This window comes from Triturus cristatus, chromosome 5_2, assembly GCF_964204655.1.
Source record: "Triturus cristatus chromosome 5_2, aTriCri1.1, whole genome shotgun sequence".
NCBI lineage: Eukaryota > Metazoa > Chordata > Amphibia > Caudata > Salamandridae > Triturus > Triturus cristatus.
Window position 1 is genome coordinate 996505312 of NC_140588.1, and position 22084 is coordinate 996527395.

The following is a 22084-nucleotide window of genomic DNA, read 5'->3' on the forward strand; positions in this document are numbered from 1 at the left end:
GTAGCCCAATGAGCAAAGCTAGTGCAGATCTCCATAGGACAAGCACTCTGTCAAATACTAAGAGATTACCGAAACACCCCTCACAGCTCCACGGGATGATGTCCAGCAGAACTTGTGCTGGGAAGGACAAGCAGGACAAGTTTTCCCCTGCTAGAAGCAAAAGTGCCACCAGATCACAACAGCATTGCAGCAAGAGACCAGTAAGTGAAAAACAAGATGAAAGTCTATGCGGATGCCAGGAGACATGCCACTTCATCGCACCTGAAGCAAGGGGACTCAGTCTTGGTGCGCCGACGGAAATCAAGAAAATCCATTCTCAGATGAACCACTGACAATAATAAATGTCAAGGGGCCAATGATAACAGCTGCATCTGGCCCCTACCGGATCACAAGAAATAGTTCTCACTTCAAGGGACTAAAGACAATGAATGAAGACAGAGGAGATACAGCAGCAAAGAACAACAAAACACATGGAAAAGAGGAAGTTATGGACAGCAAGGGAAGAAGGACACACAACAGTGAGAGACAAGGAGAGGTACCACAGAAAGAAATGGAAGGATCATGTCCAAGAAGAGTGAGCAGAAGGTCAAAAAGACTGATTGAGGAAATGTAATGATGGAGATCAGGAACACTATTGTGTCACTCTCTCTCTCACCCCTCCCTCCCTACCCCTCGATCTCTCTATACCTTGTCCGTCGTTTTCTTTCCACAAAAGGGGAGATATAGTGACCTGGGTCAGAGGGCACTAGGACCCTGCACCCGAATGTTGGGAGGGGACAGCAACCGGACACCACTTCTGGTCAGGGAGTGGGGAGGGCATTCCTGAGGAAAAAGGGCACGGGGACAGATGTGCGTGTGGGCACAGCAACAACGAAGAATAAAGTATGAGTGCCAACATACCTGCCTCCGCATGCTTCCTGAGTGATGACACGACAGCCCACCCCAGACCAGGCGCGCAACGGCCATTGGGCCCCCCCTCACCCCTCATGTGTGGCAGCCTGGGCTGAGAGCTTCCCGGGCACACACACAGCCGCACCCGAGTACTTCATAGGTCTTTAAAAGACTATTTGCTTTTTAAAAAGGCTTTGTTGAGTTTTCACCCTTTCTTAGAGCCCCTGCATCTCAACTCTGCCTATTTCTGAAAGAATTAGCCCCCCCCGAAGTTTTTCCTCCCCCCCCCCCCTCGAAATCTGGCTCTAGTTGCGCCTATGCCCAGAGGCGTCACTATGGGGGTGCGGGGGGTGCGGACCGCACCGGGTGACACCCTCACATGGGGTGACACCAACAGGGCCGGTGTGCGCAGAGCAACCAAACCCGTTAGGAGGAGGAGGTGCCTGTGCGCAGTGCGCACTGTCTCCTCTCCTTTCTTTTATTTGCTTCCCTGTGAAATGGATCCAAAAAAGAAAATCACTTTTGCAGGAAATCAATGTCGTATTTTTCTGGCATTTAATTCCAAAATGCAGCATCGGGAATAAAAGTTTAAAAATATGAAAAATAAATAACTAAATAAAGTAAGACAGAGTGGTAGCAAACTGTCCAGATTGATTTTATTTACACCCAAACACATTAGCGCCACTTTTACAGAGTTTGCCAGTGAAGCGCTATTTTTGCTGTCTTGGCTTTGTTTTCCCTGGGCTTGGAACTAGTGCACCAATCCTGGAGATACTGCAATGTGAGGATTGAAAAACAAAATTTGTACTGCTGCTCTGTATCTAGGGATGTTGTCTTTTTTTACCATACTGCTTACGTTTTGTAAGGATATAAGCAATGGCCATTGAAATGGGTCCATTCAGGGCCCTGTTGTCATGTCCTTAACTTTTCAGGCAAAAGCACTCACTGATTTCTGAACAGTGAGTGTAAAAGCGTTAAGGTAACCATGTTGTTCCTGCTTACATTTCACATGGTTTGCAAAATGTTGCATTCCCTATGATTGTTTGCTTTTTCCAGGATGCTGTCACTTTCTTTTGGAGGCCACATATTGCTCTTTCCCAGTGCGTAATTTAAATTGAGCCGCATCCAGGTGTTTATAGCTGGCAACAATTGGGTTGTAGTTGAAGGCAGTCTGAGTTTTTCTCAGTGGGGCCGTATGGTGTTTAGTGGGGGAGAGGATGTGGCACTATGGCCAGAGCTACTGAATTTGGAACTGGGGAACCAGGTTCAGCCTTAATAACCAGTCCGCCAGACCACTCTCCTGAGAGCACTATCTCATGCTAGACCTTAGAAGGCTTCGCAAGACATTAGAAGCCCCGGTGTCGTAGCACCAGCAGGTGGACCCTAGCATGACAAGTGTAGGTTAACCTTCAAGGCTTGTCCACCACTATTCATACTGAAGTTCACCTCCAGTCTTGCGGGCAGGCCTATGAAGCAGTACACCCTAAAACAGTGACCCTGTCACTGAGATCACAGGACCCTTTAGAAGAGGCAGCTCTAGGGCGGTGCAACCGGTGTGACCGCACCAGGTGCTCACTTTAGGCGGAGGCATCATTTTTGCAAGTATATTATGGTTTTAGAAGCGCTTGCTGCCTCCTTCCTGGCCTCCAGTAATTTTCGGTAACAAGAAAAATGTCATGATGACTCTGGTGATTAATGTTCTTCCTAGAGAGAGATCGGAATTTTGTCTAATGGAAGATTTGACTCATGGAAAAATAGCTCAGAGGGTTAATGTACCTGCTGCAAAGAACATGTACCATGCAGATCAAAAAGTGCACATAATGTAAATAGGCCAGTGGGCTACTGCTTTTGTCAGAGAGATCCTTTTGTTACTTGCAGTTTATAAGTTAAAATCCAAACATAGAACAGTGAGCTATTAACTGTCATCTACTCCGCAGCAACACAAGTCACATTTTTTATTAACTTTTGATACGTTTGAGCTACAAACAATTTATTAGTTTAAATGGTCAGATCATGCTGCAGATCTTGCATTATGAGGCAAATATGGCAGAGCCATTATTATTTAGAAAACATTTGCAAACTAGGATTTTTAGCCATTCATGTTTGAACTGCTGTTTTGGAAAAGGGAGAAGTGCTGATGACAGAAACTCCATGGCTCGGAGACCAATGGCTTGTGCTTCCACATTTTATCGTATTTGGGGACATTCTGTGATTAGAAGCATATCCCACTTTGTGAACACATTTTACTGTCAATAACTCATTATAACCTTAAATAATCATGTGTATCCATTGGTTGATAAAACTGGGCAGTGAAACCAAACAAATACAAAAAATTGGGATGTTTGCGCATTCTGGCCACGCCTCTGGCTCTGCCCACTGAGCCAATCCTTGGGTTATTCCTGCCCTCTGATTCTCCCCCCACAGTTCCCCTACTTTTTTCCCCCACTTCGACCACTGATATATTGTGTTGCTGGATAGTGGGAACACCACACCAGTACAAAGTACCATACCTATGATATTATAAATTCCAATAAACTGTTGACTAGCAGGTAGCCCACTGTACAACCTGATTAACCCCTTGCCTACTCATGACGGAACCACTCTGTCATGAGCCATGGGCGCCGTGTGCTCATGACGGAGTGGTTCCGTCATGCTGCGGCCGTTGCGGCCGCTCCGCCCACGCGGCGCTGATTCCCCGCCTGTGCGGGCGAATAATGCAAGTGGGCGGAGTCGTGACGGAACCACTCCATCATGAGCACAGCGCACCCGTGGCTCATGACAGAGTGGTTCCGTCACGAGCATGGCGGCGCCGCGCTCACCCCGAACCCCCCCAGCGCCGCGGCAAAATTCGTGCCGCGGCGATGGGGTTAATGAATCAATATCACACTGTTGTTAACAGGCACATTTTGTAAATATAAGACCTACATTTACAAATGTTACTAAGGATTCTGTATGGTCCCGTTATTTGCCAACTGTATCCACTGGCGGACTCAGGGCGGAGGAGGTCCATGTGGTAAGTCGTGAGGGGGTGACACCATGAGTTACCCGCACCGGGTGACACCAACCCTAGTGACGCCACTGCCTATGCCCCAGACGATCAGCTCCCCAGCAATAATGTTTTGAATAATCCTGACAAAACAAACATTGACAAAGGCAAAAGGCTGACAACCAGTGCCAGACCTTTCGGCTTTGCCAATGCTTGTTTTCTCCACGTGCTTACGGTTTGTCTCTGCGTAAACTGATCATTTTCGCTTTCCTGACTCCTCAGCTGGCAGCTTTCTTCACTTCAATCCGGCAGGCTGATGGCACTTATTCAGATCTCTGCTGAGGTAACACAGAGCTTCGTCGGTTATGGAGACAGCAAAAAATAATAATGACAGGCTTCAGATGCAAGTGCAGACTGTTCTCTGGTTCTAAGGTGTGCGTTTTTTCCTACCCATGATGCTCTGTCTCTTGTAGCAGAGTACTGCGCCTCGCGCTCAGCTGCCTGCTAGACCTGAGCTCTCATCTGATAGGTTCCAGCCTGGGTTCCATGCATTACTCGTCCACATTACGTCATCCAAGCCAGGGGTTGACGGGATAGCCATTTCTAGAAAATACACTGCGACGCAGCTCGGGGCGTTTGCGTAGGCCGCGTGTCTGCGTCAGCACATTGTAAGGCTGCCCGGGGTGGGGGTTGCGCAGCGGCCCGCCCCCTTGAGGGCGGCCGCCTTAGTGCCACAGGAAGGCACAGGGGTGGGAGGTCGTGTCCCTGGGCTTGACCTAGGGAGACCCCAGTCAGGTAGCTCCTTCCGGCGGGGAGGAGCCAAGGGGGGGGGTACATATTCGGTCCCCGCCCCCTCCTCGCCCTCTTGTCCGCTCGTTTGCCTTGCCTGCAGTCGTCGTGCTCCGTCGTGTCGCCCGTCTTCACTTAGGTGAGTCTGCCGGTTACTTCCCTCTCGCCCCGGCCTTGTCCCTGGGCAGTACCAGGAGACAGGGCCCTGTGGTCGGCGTGCCACGGGCGGGGGGGGGCCGTGCTCGGGAAGGAGTTTGTGCGGGGGGCAGGATCGGGTGTGCGTTAATGGAAATGCTGTGGGTCGCGGCCCACGCGGTCAAGTGAGTGCGAGGGGCCAGTGCCCCGGTCCTGTGCCCCGCGTCCTTTTGATCCCCATATCGCGATGTGCATATCGAGTCGGCTCCTGCGGGAGGCCTCGGTCGCGCTCGGGTGTAGGAGCGTCCGATTCCTCTCTTCCCCCCTGGTCGCTCGCGGCCATTATTGTTGGTGTCTTAGATGGGGGGAGAGTTGTGGCGTGGAAAGCGCGTTTGTAATAAATTTAAATTTACTCGGGCCTGGCTCCTTTCACCGTTAGTCGGGCTTGGCATTCGCTACGAGTCCAGGACTTGAGCTGGTTACGGACTCGGTAATGGAAGGGGGTCGATGGGGCGGATTCGGACTACGGTCGCCGGCCCACGCTCACCCTCTCCCTCACCCCTTCCCCCCCCCCCCCTTCCTCCCTGCTCTGACAAATGTGGTGGATCGTGGGGCGGGGTGGGGTTCTCACTTGCCATTCGGGTGGCACTCAGTTGCACCCTGGGCTACGAGCCTGGCCCTGAGTCACGGGGCATACAACAGACTGCCCTGGGGATGCAGGGGCCTCGGACGGGGGTTCGCGGGTGAGGGTTTAGGAAGCTGTACGGTAGCTGCGCTTGCGAGCCTGCGAGCTCTCATTAGTTGCCCCGGCGTGCGCTCGAATCGCGTCTGGTCCCCCGCCCCTCCTCCCCCCCTAGCCGCCATGTTGGGGGCCCGCGGGGGGGGGGAAAGTGCGTCGCGAGGCGGACGGGATCAGGCCACAGTGGGCACTGCTCGGGGCTCCATGTCTGCCGCCACGGGGCGCGCGTGTGTCTGGGGGACATCCCTTCCTGCGGCGGTCGGTGAAGGGACTTTCGGCCCGTCCATCGAGGCGGACGGGGGGGCACGCACTTTGCACTCGCTGGCGGTTGAAGGCGCTGTCTTAGTGAGACCGTGTGGTCTAATGGATATGGCGTCTGACTTCGACTCAGAAGATGGAGGGTTCGGGTCCCTTCGTGATCGAGGTCAGGTTTTAAGCAAGTATAAAACGGATAATTTGTGTGTGCGTGTCAGCGGCCTTTTGCGCGGTGTGGCGTGTTGGCACGTCCAGTCCTGTCTGGCCCTGCAAGCTTGGGAACGTTTGCGTGTTGGCCAGCTGAAGGAGACGTCACGGGGTTTCGGGGAGTGGCTTCGGCACACTCCCACAGTTGTTCCTCACTTGGGCCGTCTATTCTGCCTTCCGCAGCAGTTCTGTGCTCGGCGGGTCAATTAGTCGCAGGGTACTGACGCTGGCAGGATGGCTCAGTAGATTACGGGGGGTACGAACTCTGGCCGTAGAAGGCGTATGTTCGTGCGCCCTCAGCACTACCTCATATGTGTATTTCCTGAGCCCGGGGGTCGCGCCCAGGCGTAGGAAGTGGTCCGTCGGATACCAGGAGCTATAGCTCAATGGTAAGCCTCGTGCCTGTGGTTATAAAGGATCACACAGGACAAGTGTCCGATTCCCGCTAACGCTTTCAAAGTGTCATAAGTTGGCAAAATTTCAAAGCTGCGGTGCCGCCTCCAGGTCGGGACACCAGGGCTCGCTCTCAGCAGGTAATTTTGGGCAAATCACTTAATCTCTACGAGCCTGAATGGGTGATGTTAATACGGTGCTATTAAACGCGGTCCAACTAACCCCTTTTGCCACAGCCTCTCGTCAAATCCTGGTAACGAGCCAAAATGGGGGCATAGGATCATGTTGCTTGGACCCCTGCACAGCCCAGTCCATCTCTTTTGGTGCCGCCTCCTATATATTCATGGTGCGCGCGGCCCCCGCCCGTTCCTTATCGCACGCTAGCATCTTAACGTGTAGGCTGTGCCTCGTCGCGTGCCGTTGCAGGACATGAAAGTACCGACAAACTATTGGTACGTCATCTAAAGGTAGCATCTCACACCGTGGTCGTATGATTCCGCAGGGCACTCTCCACGTTCATCCTGGTCACCCGTTCTTCAGTAGCGAAGGGAATGTAGCGTCCGGGGAACTGGGAGATAATCTCAGGCCTGTGTTGAATGCCTTGTATCCAGGATTCTGCGCGCGCATCACCTCCATGCATGTGGGTCTGAGCATCAGGGAAGTAATATTGTCGTGTCATCCCCTCTTCTCTTCCTCCTAGATCGTGCGAAGGTCGTGCGAAGGTTTTAGGTGTCCAGACGATCACGCTTGCTGCCGGAAAAAGGGTGAAATCGGGGACAGCTTTCCGCTCTGAGTTGAAGGTGGTGCGTTCTCTTCCGCGAGAGTTAGGACCCAGTCCGAGATGGATAGTGAGGGCACCCCAGCGCTCTTCTCAACGCCGTCCCAGGTCGAGGAGACCCAGCCGGGCAATTCGCAAGACGCACAGTTAGCAGCAATTATTGAGATGGCCAAATCCAAAGGACTGGCCTGGGCTGCAGACCTCCTCAAGGCCAGCTGCCCTGAGGACTCTGGGGTCATCTCTGGGGGCCATACAACGGGACAAGAGTCGAACGAGGAGGCGGGCCCCCCTCGCCCCAAACGAATCCGCAGGGCCACAGTTAGAGACTTCCCGGCTGAACGTACTGCACTCAGGGTCCGCTCGGTGCCCGCCGTCAAGGGCCCCTCCGGGCCTCCGCCCCCGACGTCCCCGGCTGGCCCGCCAACACCGAGCAGTTTAAGCTCTCATGCCACTAACTTTGCATCCAGGGAGGACCTCGCCAACCTCAATGAGACACTAAAAAATTTCATGGATGAGGTCAGGGCGGGCTTCTCGCGGGCAGCCTCAGCGGTGGGGCGGCCGTCTGCTGACAGTGCGGGAGGGGCTCTCTCCGCTGCAGCCACTGTTTGGGCACCACAAGGGACATGTCGTCACGCCCCCGAGCTGTCCCCGGTGCCGTGCACACCGCCTATTTCCTTGCCCAGAAGTGCAGAACCGGCGGCGGTGATAGGGCCTGTCTTGACCGCCAGGCAGGAGAAGGCGGCTCCCGCTGGCCCCCCGGCCCCGGGGCCCATCCCGGCTGGGGGGGAGCTGCGCCAACCAGCAGGAGGTGAGCCGCTAACCGGGCAGTCTGCTGCCGCCATTGATATCGCCGCCCCCCCCCCCGCCCCGGGGGGCAGCGCGTCCACGCAACTAGCTAGCGCTACAGCTCCACGCTCTCCTCCGCAGGTCCCAGCAAAGAAGGAGTTTACCCATGCCCCGCTCCTGTCTGGCCATAGCTCGCTCATCTGGGAGGTCCCCTTAGCTGTAAAAGAATTCATCTGGAGGCGTGAGTTTTTAGACATCTTTTCACTACTGCTGCTGGGCCAGCATGGGCAAGATGCGCGTAGGCTTGGGGGGAAAGAGGACGACAAGAAGGTCAGGTTCCAGCAGTGGCCGGATAAAACAATAGATAATTGGCTAGCCGCCTTTTCCATCCTTCAATCTGTTATACTTGAAAAATTTCCTGAACAGGGCCAGGCTTTGGTACTGTACCAGAGGCTAATTCACACAGAGGCGCAGAAGTGGGGCGGGGAAGGGTGGCTCAATTATGACATGGAGTTCAGAAAAAAGATGGCCATTTGCCCAGAGATGGAATGGGACCAGAAAGAGGTACAGCTGTGGATGGACCACATGGGGTCTCGGGGATCCAAGAGTCCTGCCTCCCTTCCCAAAGGGTCCGGAGGAGGTGGCGGACAGACAGGGAACTCCCAGTTCAATGCGAAGCAAGCGAGGCAGTCCTTTCGGGGGGGGCGTAGAGGGGGTGGCAGGGGAGGAGGGGCCAAGCGGGTCTCTCCTGGGACTTGCAACCTTTTCAATGCCGGCGCTTGCTCTTGGGGGGTCAAGTGCCGTTTCCAGCACTCATGCAGCAAGTGCGGGGGGCGTCACCCCGCTGCCTCGTGCCAATCCAAACAGGACAAGAAGCCTGCTGACTCCGCCAAACCATCGGCTTGATTCGCCTCCACTCCTTCCCCCAGCTGCGGCCCCACCCCTCCTTCTCCCTCCTACCGACCTGGTCGCCTGCTCTCCTGCGCCCCTGGCCAGCAAGGGTCCTTCCCCGGTCCTCCTGGACCGCATGCTAGAGCTACTCAGACTGTACCCCCTCTCCGCTGACAGTGCGCTCCTGCTTGAAGGCTTCTCGCTGGGCTTCACCATCCCCTATGTAGGTCCCCTGTCCGGCCGCGATGCGGAGAACCTCAGATCTGCCAGGGTCCTCCCACAGGTCTTGAAAGAAAAAGTCCAGAAGGAACTGAGGCTGGGGCGGGTGGCGGGTCCTTTCAGGGAGCCCCCGTTAGACAACTTTGTAGTCTCCCCCCTTGGCTTGGTCCCTAAAAAAGATCCGGGGTCTTTCAGGTTAATTCACCACTTGTCTTACCCTGAGGGGGGCTCAGTAAACCACGGCCTGCAGGAGGGGTCTTGCTCGGTGTCTTATTGTACATTGGATGTTGCACTTGACCTGGTAAGGAGGGCTGGCAAAGGAGCCTGGTTGGCGAAGGCCGACATTGAGTCGGCCTTTCGGTTATTACCAGTGCACCCCATCAGCCAACACTTGCTGGGTTTCAAGGTGGACGGCATGTACTACTTTGACAAGTGCATGCCCATGGGGTGCGCGGTTTCCTGTGCCTTCTTTGAGGCTTTCAGCTCTTTTCTTCAATGGGCCTTCCAGCACACGTACAGCTTTTCAGGGGTTTCCCATTACTTAGATGACTTCCTTTTCATCGGGAGGGATGGCACTCAGGAATGTAGGGCAGCCCTGGTTGATTTTCAGGCCCTGATGCAGCATTTCGGCGTTCCCTTGGCCCCTAAGAAAACGGAAGGCCCGGCTCAAGTTCTCTCTTTCTTAGGGATCGAGCTGGACACTGTGGCGGGGGAGGCCAGGCTGCCAGCTGACAAGGTGCGGGACCTGAGAGATCAGATTAGCCAAGTGGTAGGGAGGGAGAAGGCTTCCTTGGCTGCCATTCAGAGCCTCCTGGGGAAGCTAAACTTCGCTGCCAGAGTCATCCCCGCGGGTCGGGCATTTGCGCGAAGGTTAGCTAGAGCCACGGCCTCGGTGAGCAGGAAGCACCACATGGTCAAACTGACCAAGGGGATGCGTGAAGACCTAGTCATGTGGGCAGACTTTCTAGTCAACTTTTTTGGGGCTGTCATCTGGCGCGACCCCTGGGCCAACAGCCGGGAGCTGGCCCTCTTTTCTGATGCATCTGGCCGGGAAGGGTTCGGAGTGATTTTGGACAAAGAGTGGTGCGCAGAGAGGTGGCCTAACGCCTGGCACAGGAAAAAGGTCACGTCCAAGATCACGGTCCTGGAACTCTTCCCCATTGTGGTTGCTTTTCATCTCTGGCCCAGGGCCCTGGCCGCCAAACGGGTGCTTTTCTGGTCTGACAACCTGGCGGTGGTGCAGGCCATCAACTCCCAGTCTGCTAGCTGCCCCCTAGTCCTGTGTCTATTGCGCGAGCTTGCCAGGGCCTGCCTATTTAACAACGTAGAGTGCAGGGCCAGGCACATTCCAGGGATTTCTAATGTTGCCGCTGACTCTTTGTCTCGTTTCCAGTGGCACCGCTTCCGGGAGGCCTGGCCGAGCGCACGTCAAGAGGGGACCCCTTTCCCGCCGCACTTGTGGCGGCTGCTGAAGTGGGACCACGGATGAGGGAGCTGGGAGAACGGTCGTTAGCCCCCAGAACTGCGAAGCGCTACGGGAGCTGCGTCACCCTCTTTTGTGCAATTACAGGGGGCTGGGAGGAGGATCAGGGGGCTCTGGAACTTAGAGTCCAACAATTCTTGCTGTGGGCCAGAGGGGAGGGAAAAACTCACTCCTGGATATCGGGCCACCTCGCTGCCATCAGCCACCACGCCAGATTGAGGGGGCAGGCGGATCCCACCAAGGCTTTTGTGATCAAGGCAGCTCTGCGTGGGTGGGCGAAGCTGGATCCGCGATCTCCGGATCCCAGGTCCCCCATTACTTTCTCACTGCTACAAGGAATGTTGGACTGTATGGATAGGGCCACTCACTCAGGGTACGAAGCAACACTGTTCTCGGCATGTTTTTCCCTGGCCTTCTTTGGTGCCTTCAGGATAGGGGAACTAGTGGCCCGCTCTAAATCTGACCCCTCGGGGGTGGCACTGAACGTAAAGGACGTAGAACTTGAACCGGGGTGCTTGAAAATAGTCATTAGACAGTCCAAAACTGACCAGCTAGGGCGAGGGAGAGTAGTGGTGCTTCATGGCTTGGGGGATGAGAGATATTGCCCGGTAGCTTGTGTCAGAACCTACCTGCTGCTTCGCCCGCGGGGGGCGGGTTACCTGCTAGTGCATCAGGATGGCCTCCCGGTCACTAGATTTCAAGTGGACCACATCCTCAAGGCCTGCCTTAGGCTGTCCGGCCATGAGGTTAGGGGCAAAATATTCAGCAGCCACTCTTTCCGCATAGGTGCGGCCACCACAGCGTTCCTGGCTGGAATGCCTGCAGAAGGTATTATGATGGTGGGGCGCTGGCAGTCGCATTGCTTCAAGCGGTACATCCGGCCCTAAGGGTGGCCGGGGGGGCTGTGGGTCACTTGGGGGGGGCTGTCTGTCGTGACCACAATCATAGTAGGGCTCCCCTCCCTCGCTGGTTCTTCCTGATTGACGTATACCTTTACTGCAGATGTGCTGAAGTTTGCTTATGTTGTTTTCTCTTTCCGCCCAATAAACATATACTCAAAACCAATTTTCTCTTTATTAGGTATGAAGGTGTGGGTAATTGGTCACTCAATTATTGCAAGACTGGCACAGTGGGCGGCGGCAAGAGAGTGGCAGAATGGCTTTGCCAACACGGACATCACGTGGTTGGGTTTCCCAGGCTTGCGCTGGTGCGACTTGTTACGGAAGGTTAAGCAGAGACTCCGGGGAGGGTGGCTCCCGCCCAACCTTTTGGTGGTTCACCTGGGGGGGAATGACCTCACATCACTAGGAAGGAGAGCTCTACTACAAGACATGAGGGATACTTTCTGCAAGTTGAGCGTGTTGTTGGGGCCGTGTGAGCTGTGGTGGTCTGAGATGACTCCACGTACTATTTGGCATGGTGCTCGCTCAGGCGATGCCATCGAGGTATCTAGAAGAAAGGTTAACAGCGCTATGCGCAAGTTCACGGAGCAAAGAGGCTTTGGTTTCATCAGGCACGGCCTTCTGCACGCCAAATCAACGGGATGTCTCAAAGGCGATGGGGTTCACCTCTCGGATTTAGGCATGGAGTTGTTTTTACTGGATCTAGGGGAAGCTCTGACAGCTGCGGGTTGCTATTAATAGGGGTCCTGGTGGGGGGCCCTGGTAGTGACGGTGGCCACTCCCAAGGCTGTGGAGGAGTTACAGGGCGATCCAGGGTCTGCACATACCAAGGGGTATAGCATGCAGCAGCACCGTGTGGTGCTAAGCCAGGATACCCAGGGATCTTTTAGCGTGTCCACTGGAAGACCTACGGCGCCCCGCTAACCGACAGGCGGTTGTGGGTCTGAGCAACCGGGGGCTGCCATGTATGCTCCGCCCACCCATCACGGGGGGGCGTGGTGAAGCATGTGGACTGGAGGTCCACGGATGGGAGGGGTGGACCCTCCCAACATTTGGTGGTCACCGATTGGCGTTGCCATGGTGACTCTAGGCTTATCAGACGGGCAGGCGGCATGGGGCTGGCCTGCCCTGGGATCGCCCGTAAGATAACCCACCGTGTTTGCATATTTATTATGCTAATAAACCTGCAGCAATATTTCTCCACTTACATTCAGTGTCATGTGTTTTATTATGATTATGTACTGATGTATGCTATGATAACGGTTGCCGATATTGGCACTATGTAAGGCTGCCCGGGGTGGGGGTTGCGCAGCGGCCCGCCCCCTTGAGGGCGGCCGCCTTAGTGCCACAGGAAGGCACAGGGGTGGGAGGTCGTGTCCCTGGGCTTGACCTAGGGAGACCCCAGTCAGGTAGCTCCTTCCGGCGGGGAGGAGCCAAGGGGGGGGTACATATTCGGTCCCCGCCCCCTCCTCGCCCTCTTGTCCGCTCGTTTGCCTTGCCCGCCCATCCGCTTACCCGGCATCAGGAGGGACAAGAAGGGGGGGGAAGGTTTTTCTAACAACTTTCACTTTTGTGTTGCAGGAGGAGTTACAGGGCGATCCAGGGTCTGCACATACCAAGGGGTATAGCATGCAGCAGCACCGTGTGGTGCTAAGCCAGGATACCCAGGGATCTTTTAGCGTGTCCACTGGAAGACCTACGGCGCCCCGCTAACCGACAGGCGGTTGTGGGTCTGAGCAACCGGGGGCTGCCATGTATGCTCCGCCCACCCATCACGGGGGGGCGTGGTGAAGCATGTGGACTGGAGGTCCACGGATGGGAGGGGTGGACCCTCCCAACATTTGGTGGTCACCGATTGGCGTTGCCATGGTGACTCTAGGCTTATCAGACGGGCAGGCGGCATGGGGCTGGCCTGCCCTGGGATCGCCCGTAAGATAACCCACCGTGTTTGCATATTTATTATGCTAATAAACCTGCAGCAATATTTCTCCACTTACATTCAGTGTCATGTGTTTTATTATGATTATGTACTGATGTATGCTATGATAACGGTTGCCGATATTGGCACTATGCTCATGACCATTGAACAATGGTGTGCAAAACTAAAGGTTCATTCAGTGTTCAGTGATACGAAGAGGTGTTAAAAGAAATAATCCGGAAATGAAAGCACCGCAATTTTAAATGCCTTTCTATAGCATCCGTGGGAAGCAAAGTGCACTTCAGCGCGGAAGAGATTTAAAAAGGAAAATTTTGAAAAAAAATCATGTTAACATCCACATTTTATATGTTTAAGAAATGTGCGCGCTAGATGTCTTCAGGCGCTATTTTCTCAGCTGAAAAGCAACTTTAAATTACTTTTTAGTTGCAATCGTGACACGTGTACAGGTGTATATAAACTGTCCGTGGTTTTAGAGTGGTTTACCAATAGTCTTGCCACTAGTAGAGATCGGTTTCTGCCGGAAATATTTCATTGACACATTTGAATGAGATTCTCTCCAGAGAAGGATTATGCAAACCGAAGAGTGCATGTTAACATCTGATCACCCTCTTGCAGAATCTTTCCACATGTAGGCAGCAACATGTCTGCATTGCCGAAGTAAAAAGATGCAAGGTGTGGCAGGTAGACACCAGACCTGGTTTTGTAGACGAAAAGAAGACACCACAGCAAACCCACCACAAGGCTATAACCACCATGCAGGTGACTCACTTATTTCAGTGATTATATAACCCAACAATACCCGCCACCCAAACAACAAATACCACATGCACACACAGATATACACTCAATTCCAAGCCTAAAACAAACCTCATAGTAAAATAGATTCCAGCAATGGTAATGACACACATACAAGGATAGCCTCGGAGCCTATTAAACGCATGTAAGTCTATATCACAATAGAAGAAAGAGAGAGTTCTAGGCTGCTGGAGCAGCAAAGTGGATGAACGTATTCCAGAATATGGGGATTATTATATAGAACAGCTGTTATTTATTGTTGCTTTATCACATTCATTAATATATTACGCCTAAAAACAGAGCCCCCTAGAGACATTGTGTCTACTGTGAAGCATCAGGAGCTGCGGGCAGCTGCTGAGCAGAAAAGGTTTACCCAAAATGAGCTTATGGCTCTCTGCCCTCTCAGTGCCTCTGCTCCATCACCCTCTCCCACTGCGTAGATAAAAAACTGCTGTACAATGTACCCCCTACTCCAGTTTAGGAAGTAAATGTGTGTCCATTTGGGCCTCCTACCACCAGGGAGAAAGCATGCGGATTTGGATCCAGCATTCCCGGGTCCACATGGTATTCCCCACTCCCGCGAAATAAACTGGTACTTCCTGTTAACTCACTGTGAGACACAAGCTGGAATTGGTAATTCTGGCCCTGGCATATTCTTCCTGATTTAATGGGTAACTTGTAGTGGGGGGCATCCTTGCCTTTACATTGGTAGGTATGGATTTTCAATTTACAGATCAGTAGTTGTCTAGTGAGTCATTACCACAATGCAGGTGCTTTTTCTGAGATATTGTTACCACCAAGAATTTAAAATTATCTCTTCCCCACAGACAATGCTTCTTCGTACAAAATGTTGAAAATTGGACGTTGTCGCATTCTACATTATCTCTACGTTATATAAGTGATTTGTCATAAAGAATTTGTCTCCTTTTAATTTTACATGTGTTTAGGAAGCTCACTTTAATGGAAAAAGAAGTTCTGCCACCTTTAGACCTTGAAATATCTTCCCTTCTCCCCTTATTGTCCTGAGAAGGTTTCAGTGATGTAGGTGTCTTCCGGCAGGGTACATGTCTCGGAATCTCATATATTCTAAGAAAACTCAGAAACATCACAGCTATATTGAGAAAATAAGCGATCATTTGTTTCACACCTGCTAATTGTCAGTGTCAAGTAACCAAGGCTCAGAAAATCTTCCATCCTACTGTTGTCAGCTTCATTTATTATTGCATTTATATCAGTGACTGCGTAATTGTATTTGTGCCTCCATTTTGAAAGTGGTTTCTTACTCTGATTGTTGTGTTCTCATCCTGCAGGTCATATGCGTCAGATATAGGTGATCACTCTTACCCCGCCAGTCCGAACCATATAGTTCAACAAGTGATAGCCCCTGTGCCACATATGCTAACAGAAAACAAAGAGATTATGCTGGTAGCCAATCAGCTGCAAGAACATGGCTACCGCCCGCCATCCACAGGAACCCGCCAAAACAGTCTTAACAGAGTCCTGCAGCCTCACGTACCACAGCCACAAGAGGCCATTTTAAATGGACCCAGGCCTCAAATAATTAAAGATTATGGGTATGGAAATTTAACACTACTTAAGTTTTTCATTGTGATATTCTGTGTAAATAGCAGTTCTAGGCCCTAAAGGTGTGTGCTTGGTTTAGGGGGGAATGTCAATCACAGATCTTCTCATTCAAAATAATTTGGTCTACTTCGCTTTGTTACCATCATATAACGTACTGTATTGTTTTTAAGATAAGATAAACAGCAATAAAAAGGTCTATTTTCATACCAAATATAGCATGAAAGTTTATACCTTTCTGGAGAAAGTATATTTCGGTGAAAGGACAGTAAAAGGGCCATTTACTTTCGTAATAGTTAAGTTTATTCCTCTTTCTCCAAGCCAGAAGTTCCAACTGATGCTTGCCCACTTGCCCAGAGTTTGTAATTAGCAACCCCAGATTTACTATGGTTTATTGCTAGCATTTGTGGTTAGTTCCATGTGGCGTTACCTATAGCATTGTTGCTAAACACAAGTTATCTTCCATTTCCATCGATGGTGCATTTCCCTAAGCATAAGAGAATTCTGGCTAGTGTGGATACCTTCCGATAATCCTTAATGAAATGAAGATGATAACTTCTCAGAGTCAGAGTCCCCAGGGTCATATTATGTTGATCTGCCCACATTATATATTTGCCCAAAAAACTCCTGTCATGCCAGCAAGAAGACTCTTGTTGAACTGATCCTTGTCAAGCTGGGGGGATCTTTAGATGTGGCAGGGGGTGCGACCCATGGTCAGTGCAAGTGGGTCCTATACCCCCTCTGTGGTGTGGCAGTATACCTGCTGGGGTTTAAATTACTTCATTTCTTTTCCAAAACTTCCACAAGATTGCAGCAGTGTATACTCATGGCACTGAAGATGCTACTTGATTCCCCACCCCCTTAACAGAAAGAAATGTTCTTGATACAAAGTACCTTGGTAAAATATATAATTTTTCGGGGATGTTTGTACAAACATCAGACCAGGGTTTAAACTTGCCAGATGCCGCCTCACATCTCCTGTTCAGGTCCAAAACAAAACGCCCAGTTCCAACTGGTCCTTGGAATTTCATGGTAGCACCTTGCTTCCTTTGTCTACTGATTCTAGGACGTTTCGTACTCATCAGCCACAGGAGATAGAGGCGTTCTGTGACTGCTTCAGGCTACACTTGCTCATGGCCCTTTAAGTCCTTGGGTCTCTCCATAGGCAAGCAGTAATAGCCATGGAGCAGATTTTTGGGCCCAGAGAAGCATGACAGGGCTGCAAGCACCTTTCTTCCTAAGCCTCAGGGTGGTACTTTAGAATTCTTCAGGGAAACAGCCAGGAGTTTCTATTCTGGCACTAGGACAAGTTCGCTATTCCAAAGGTAAAACTAAGGTCCTCTTTACATGTCGATTGGACTTCCCATTCTGATCCAAAGCGTATGTTTCCAGCACTAACAGTAATTACACATTTTGTAGTTTCAGCACACATCCACCTCTGACATATAGTTGGATCCTTTCCCCGTTGACAGGGGGGTCAGACAGGGCTGTGTGCTTGCACCGACCCTCTTCTGCCTCTTTGTCAACGGGGTCTTCGCCCACCTAAATGAGTTAAATAACATCGACTCTCCCAAGTTGGTTGGCACCAGGGTGCCCGCGATTATGTTCGCGGATGACACCCTGCTGCTTTCCAAATCCCCGATGGGTATTCAGAGGGTCCTGGATGGCTTCGTGGACTTTTGTAGCAAACACGGTTTGGAGATCAATACGGGAACAACAAAATATATGATCTTCAACCCCCCCCCCTCAACACGTCCGAGCCCACGCATAGGTCATGCCAGTCTGGAGAGGGTCAACACCTTTGAGTATTTGGGGGTTACATTTAATCAGCATATGACTTAGGACTCACACCAAACAAAGGTAAAACTCAAGCTGACCCAGACAACTGGCGCCATCTGTAGAATGACGAAGGGCCTGAATTATAAGCCTTTAGGCCCCCGTCTCCACATCTACAAAACCCAGGCGAGGGCCGCTGGGCTCTATGGAGGAGAAATCTGGGGTTATACTCTAAATCAGGAACTCCGGGTCATAGAGAACAACCTTCTCAGGCATCTGACAGCTCTACCGCCCAGCACTCCCTTATTGCCATTGAGACTAGACTTAGGGCTGAAACCTATCTCCGAGGAGCTTGCTCTTAAACCAATTATCTATTGGCGTAAATTATGGAGCTCACCCGAACTCCTGGGTTATAGAGCGGAACTCCAGGAGATTCTATGCCTTGCAAAAATTTCCCATGTGCCATGGTTAAAGTTTGTCAAACAGACATGTGAAAAGATAGGAAGACCAGATCTGTGGTCTGACCCAGCCAACACATGTTGCAAGATCTCACGCAAAACTCTCACATCAACCATTCATGAGTATAATTTGCGTGTGGCTATTACGAGTGTACGGGTCGGATCTCTGTCTGATAAATTTTTGACCTTCAAAGATACCTATCACCGGGAACTTGTTTTAGACAACATAAGCCCTTCTTTAACAAGGAAACTCTATCTTCAATGGCGTTATGGCACTTTACCTCTCAGGGAATATATGGCTAATTGGTCCCATTCGCAACTTGCACCTCAATGTCCAGCGTGTGGTTACCCAATCGAGTCAGATTTGCACATTTTATTTTTCTGTCAAGCTTATCAGAGACCGAGAAAGTATTGGCTGGTACCTTTATTAAAAAATCTAGGATTCTCTCGCCATCTCTCAGCATACAGAGTTTTAAAAACTGATTTAACAGCTTCTATAGTATTCGCAGTTGCGAAATTTTTAACAGCCATGTGGTTTACTCGAAATTACTATACCAAATTGAATAGCGTACCCGAATGCAGCTAATGATTTTTGTAATTTGTGCATGGAATTTCATATGGTACTCACGTACTTGAGTAGTCTCTATTTTAATAGCCACATGAATCAAACTGTAGTCTCTGTTCAAATTGGATATTATGTATGCATTCTATGAGAATTATGGCACATTTTTGGATATATTGCATTGCCTTGAATCTTGTGCATTTTATTGTATATAAAATTGTTTTATTCTTTTATGGTCCCAGTGACCGAAATAAAGATAATTAATATAATATAGTTGGATATGATGTCAAAAATTGGTCAGAATTTAGGAAAAAGATGTGAAGATTGGGTTGGTGAAATAGATGGCCCCGTGCATTTCCTCGTTCCGTACGGGCTCATTGGAGATCCTTTCTATTCCCATGCCAGTTGCCACCAATAATTAACAAACAACTCGTAATGAGGGATGAAATATTACATTTTATGCAGCATAATGGCCCATTCAGTGTTCCCGGGAAACGCGTTCTGTGACATATATCGTACAGTTCCTTTCAACAGAGAAACCCATATTGGCCCAAATCTTCTTCTTTTGTGCTGGGTTTTACAAAACTCTAAACTACAGTTTGGGCTGGTCCTGTAATCATCACAGAAAATCTACACCTCTAAACACCCATCTTTTTCAAACAGTACATATGGATTTTGACTCCTAACTTCTGGGGCTAGTCTTCCAACCCAGAATAGCAGTGCGTCAAAGGGCTACTCACGGAGAGATGACCTTGGCAACCATTCCTCCGTTGCCATCCATCCCAGGTGTGAAATGCAAGGGACAAGACAGGCGTGTGAATCCCATTGTGTATCACTGCAGCCAAAAACCATATTTCAAAAACAATTGAAGCCCTGTTGGTCAATAGCCCTCCTTTACAGGACTATCTATACACTGGGCATTTGAGGTTGGTATGATGTGCATTCAAAGAGGTTACAGAATAAGCATCTTAATCCGGGTTTAAAAGAACATCTCAATGCTGAACACGTGCTGAATTTTAGGTGTTAGGGTGTAAAGGCTTTACTTCATTCTGGTACCAGATATCTGCATTTTGTAAAACTGCGTAAATCTTCTCTGGGCCTACATTTGATTTTCCAGGTGGCAGGTATTGTCATATGAGGCTAAAATAGTTTTTCCTTTTATACAGAGGACATGTTGAGCAGGCCTAAAGTTTTAAGAAGGCAAAAATGCTAGAATTCCAAAGAAAAAATATAGCCTACCACGGCCAAAGGAGGACTTCCTCACATTGTGGGGGTTTATTTGGGGGTACGGGCCGGTGCCCGCCTCGAAAGTACATCTACCTGCATGCAAAAAAATTAGGACTTTCTGTAAAGTTTATCTGAACACTTAGGAAAATCTGAAACTCGGTTTACAGTTTACTAAAATGCGAGTGAGTTGTAGGCAGTATCTCATGAATGAACAGTGGTTGTTTCAGGGGAAAAAGGGTTTTAAATGAATACAAATGTATGCGTGGTAGCATGCATCTCGATGCCAAGCAGAATGTAAAGTCCCAGCATCCATGCCGCCCTGGACCAGGGGTTTTAGGAGAGATAACAAAAGGCAAATATGGCTCCTCGGTGTTTTTAGGGTTTCACGTCACACTGACTCCATCCCCTTTGCAAGCCTACCAGAGGACATGGCCTATCTAGCATTCTCCCTTTTCCCTGCAGGACATTCTTTCTCTGCAAATGGCGACCTATCATGCCTGCTTCTCTGAAGAATAGTGTTTGAAGCCCAATCGCTCAAGCAAATGTCAGTCTTTCGGGTGATTCAACGATGAGGCAATGTCAACGAGGCGAGTGAACGGACGCTATGCTGGGAAAGTCTCAAAAGGATGATGTCTCAAAGTATGTTCTCTCTGCAGTTGAAATGGTGTACAGATACACACACATGGATTTGAGCCATGCTTTTTATATCTTAGAATAGCCACGTCACAGTAAAGCACACTGGGTCACTCACACTTTTGTGTAATCTACACCTTTGAGTAAGTTTACTACAGCTTGACAGTTAACAAAATCCAAGTGTAAAAGTGGAATTTACACTTGGATTTTGTGAATAGTAAAAAAGTTGTAAACTTACTCAAAAGTGTAAATTACTCAAACATGTATAGCCCCCCAGGCCCTTCAACTGAAAGGAAACATGTAAGTTACACGTTTGGAGATAATGTACACTCCGCTTTTGGGAATAGCCAAAAAGCAATAATCTAAGACAAAAGTGTAAATTATTCAAACGGATAAGTTAACTTTGTGAATCAAGTCCACATTGTTCAGGAAAGTGACTGCTCTATGTGACTTCAAAATCTATATAAGCATCTGCTTTTAATCAACCATGACAGGATTTTTACTTTTTGCAGAATGAGTGCTATCATTTATACTCCTAGGTGAGAGTCATTATGCTCCTCACAGTAACTATAACCTCCCATTGTTGGATGATCCCTGACTGAGAAATAGGCAGCCAATTACCTCCTGCTAGAAAATATTCGGCAAGCTGTTTCTTTGTGCAAATAAACACACTGGTTGTAGTCTTATGTCTTCAATAAGTAGTGTATTTGTCATCCAGTTGTAGGGAATCACCATTATTCCTGCAGTGCTCGTAAGAGCCCAACCAACCAATAAGGAATGCCTTCCACAGTTCCACTGCCACCTTTAACCATCTCACTCCCCAACGAGAGGAGGGCTGATCGCCTCTGGGCTTGAGGGAACATCACAAGGACTTCTTCATATCTTCTGGGCAATTAAGGGAAACAGAATCACACAGTAAAGAAATGAAACACTTGCATTAAAAACTATTGTATATGTTTGCTTTAAAGTAATACTGCCGCCACATTCTTTTAGAGTAACAGAAGTGTTCAAAACTATTGGATCATATGCGTGTGACTCATATGGGTAATTAGTTGACATCGGCCTTGCGCTAGTTACAGCCTACATGGTCAGTAACCTAACTGACTGACACATTCTCTATAAACCACTTTAAAGAGTGTAGGGAGCTTATTCCACATGAATATTACCAAAATCTCTACTTCACATTACTTTACTTCAAATTTTATTAGAAAAATATAAATACATAGCAAACATCATGCTGGTGATCTAAAAACACACGCTCATGTATTTTAAAAAAACGATCACATCTAGAAATGCATAGCCTAATGATCGAGAACTATTATAGTCCATCATATTCTGAATGCAAAATAAAATTAGAAGCATCAGATCTATAGTATCTTCATTGAGAGAATCGTGTCCAATCAAGCCGCAGCCGACACATGTTTATTGGCATCAAAACCTACTTCTTCAGGGCTCGTCTTTGGGCATCATTCTTTCCCTATTCTGATATACGCTCTAGATGTAGCTATATTGTGTTCCTTCTTCAGATGTACTGAAGGATTTAGAGTTTTAGATCAATCCCAGTGGTGAATGCAACATACAAATGTATACAGCATTCCTACCTCATTATCTCTATCAAGCTCACTTAGGGCCAGATTTATGAAACCTTTTTCCCCATTC

General features: G+C 49.7%; 1 protein-coding gene across 5 annotated transcripts in view; it reads left to right on the forward strand.

Moving 5' to 3' along the window:
- LOC146829558 (actin-binding protein WASF3-like) overlaps positions 1 to 22084 on the forward strand; it is a 415127-nt gene that overhangs the window by 369271 nt on the left and 23772 nt on the right. For all 5 annotated transcript variants that reach the window (XM_085608254.1, XM_085608258.1, XM_085608253.1 and 2 more), the window contains one exon: positions 15499 to 15762. In XM_085608254.1, coding sequence (XP_085464380.1) covers positions 15499 to 15762 — 264 coding nt within the window. The remainder of the gene's footprint in view (positions 1 to 15498; positions 15763 to 22084) is intronic.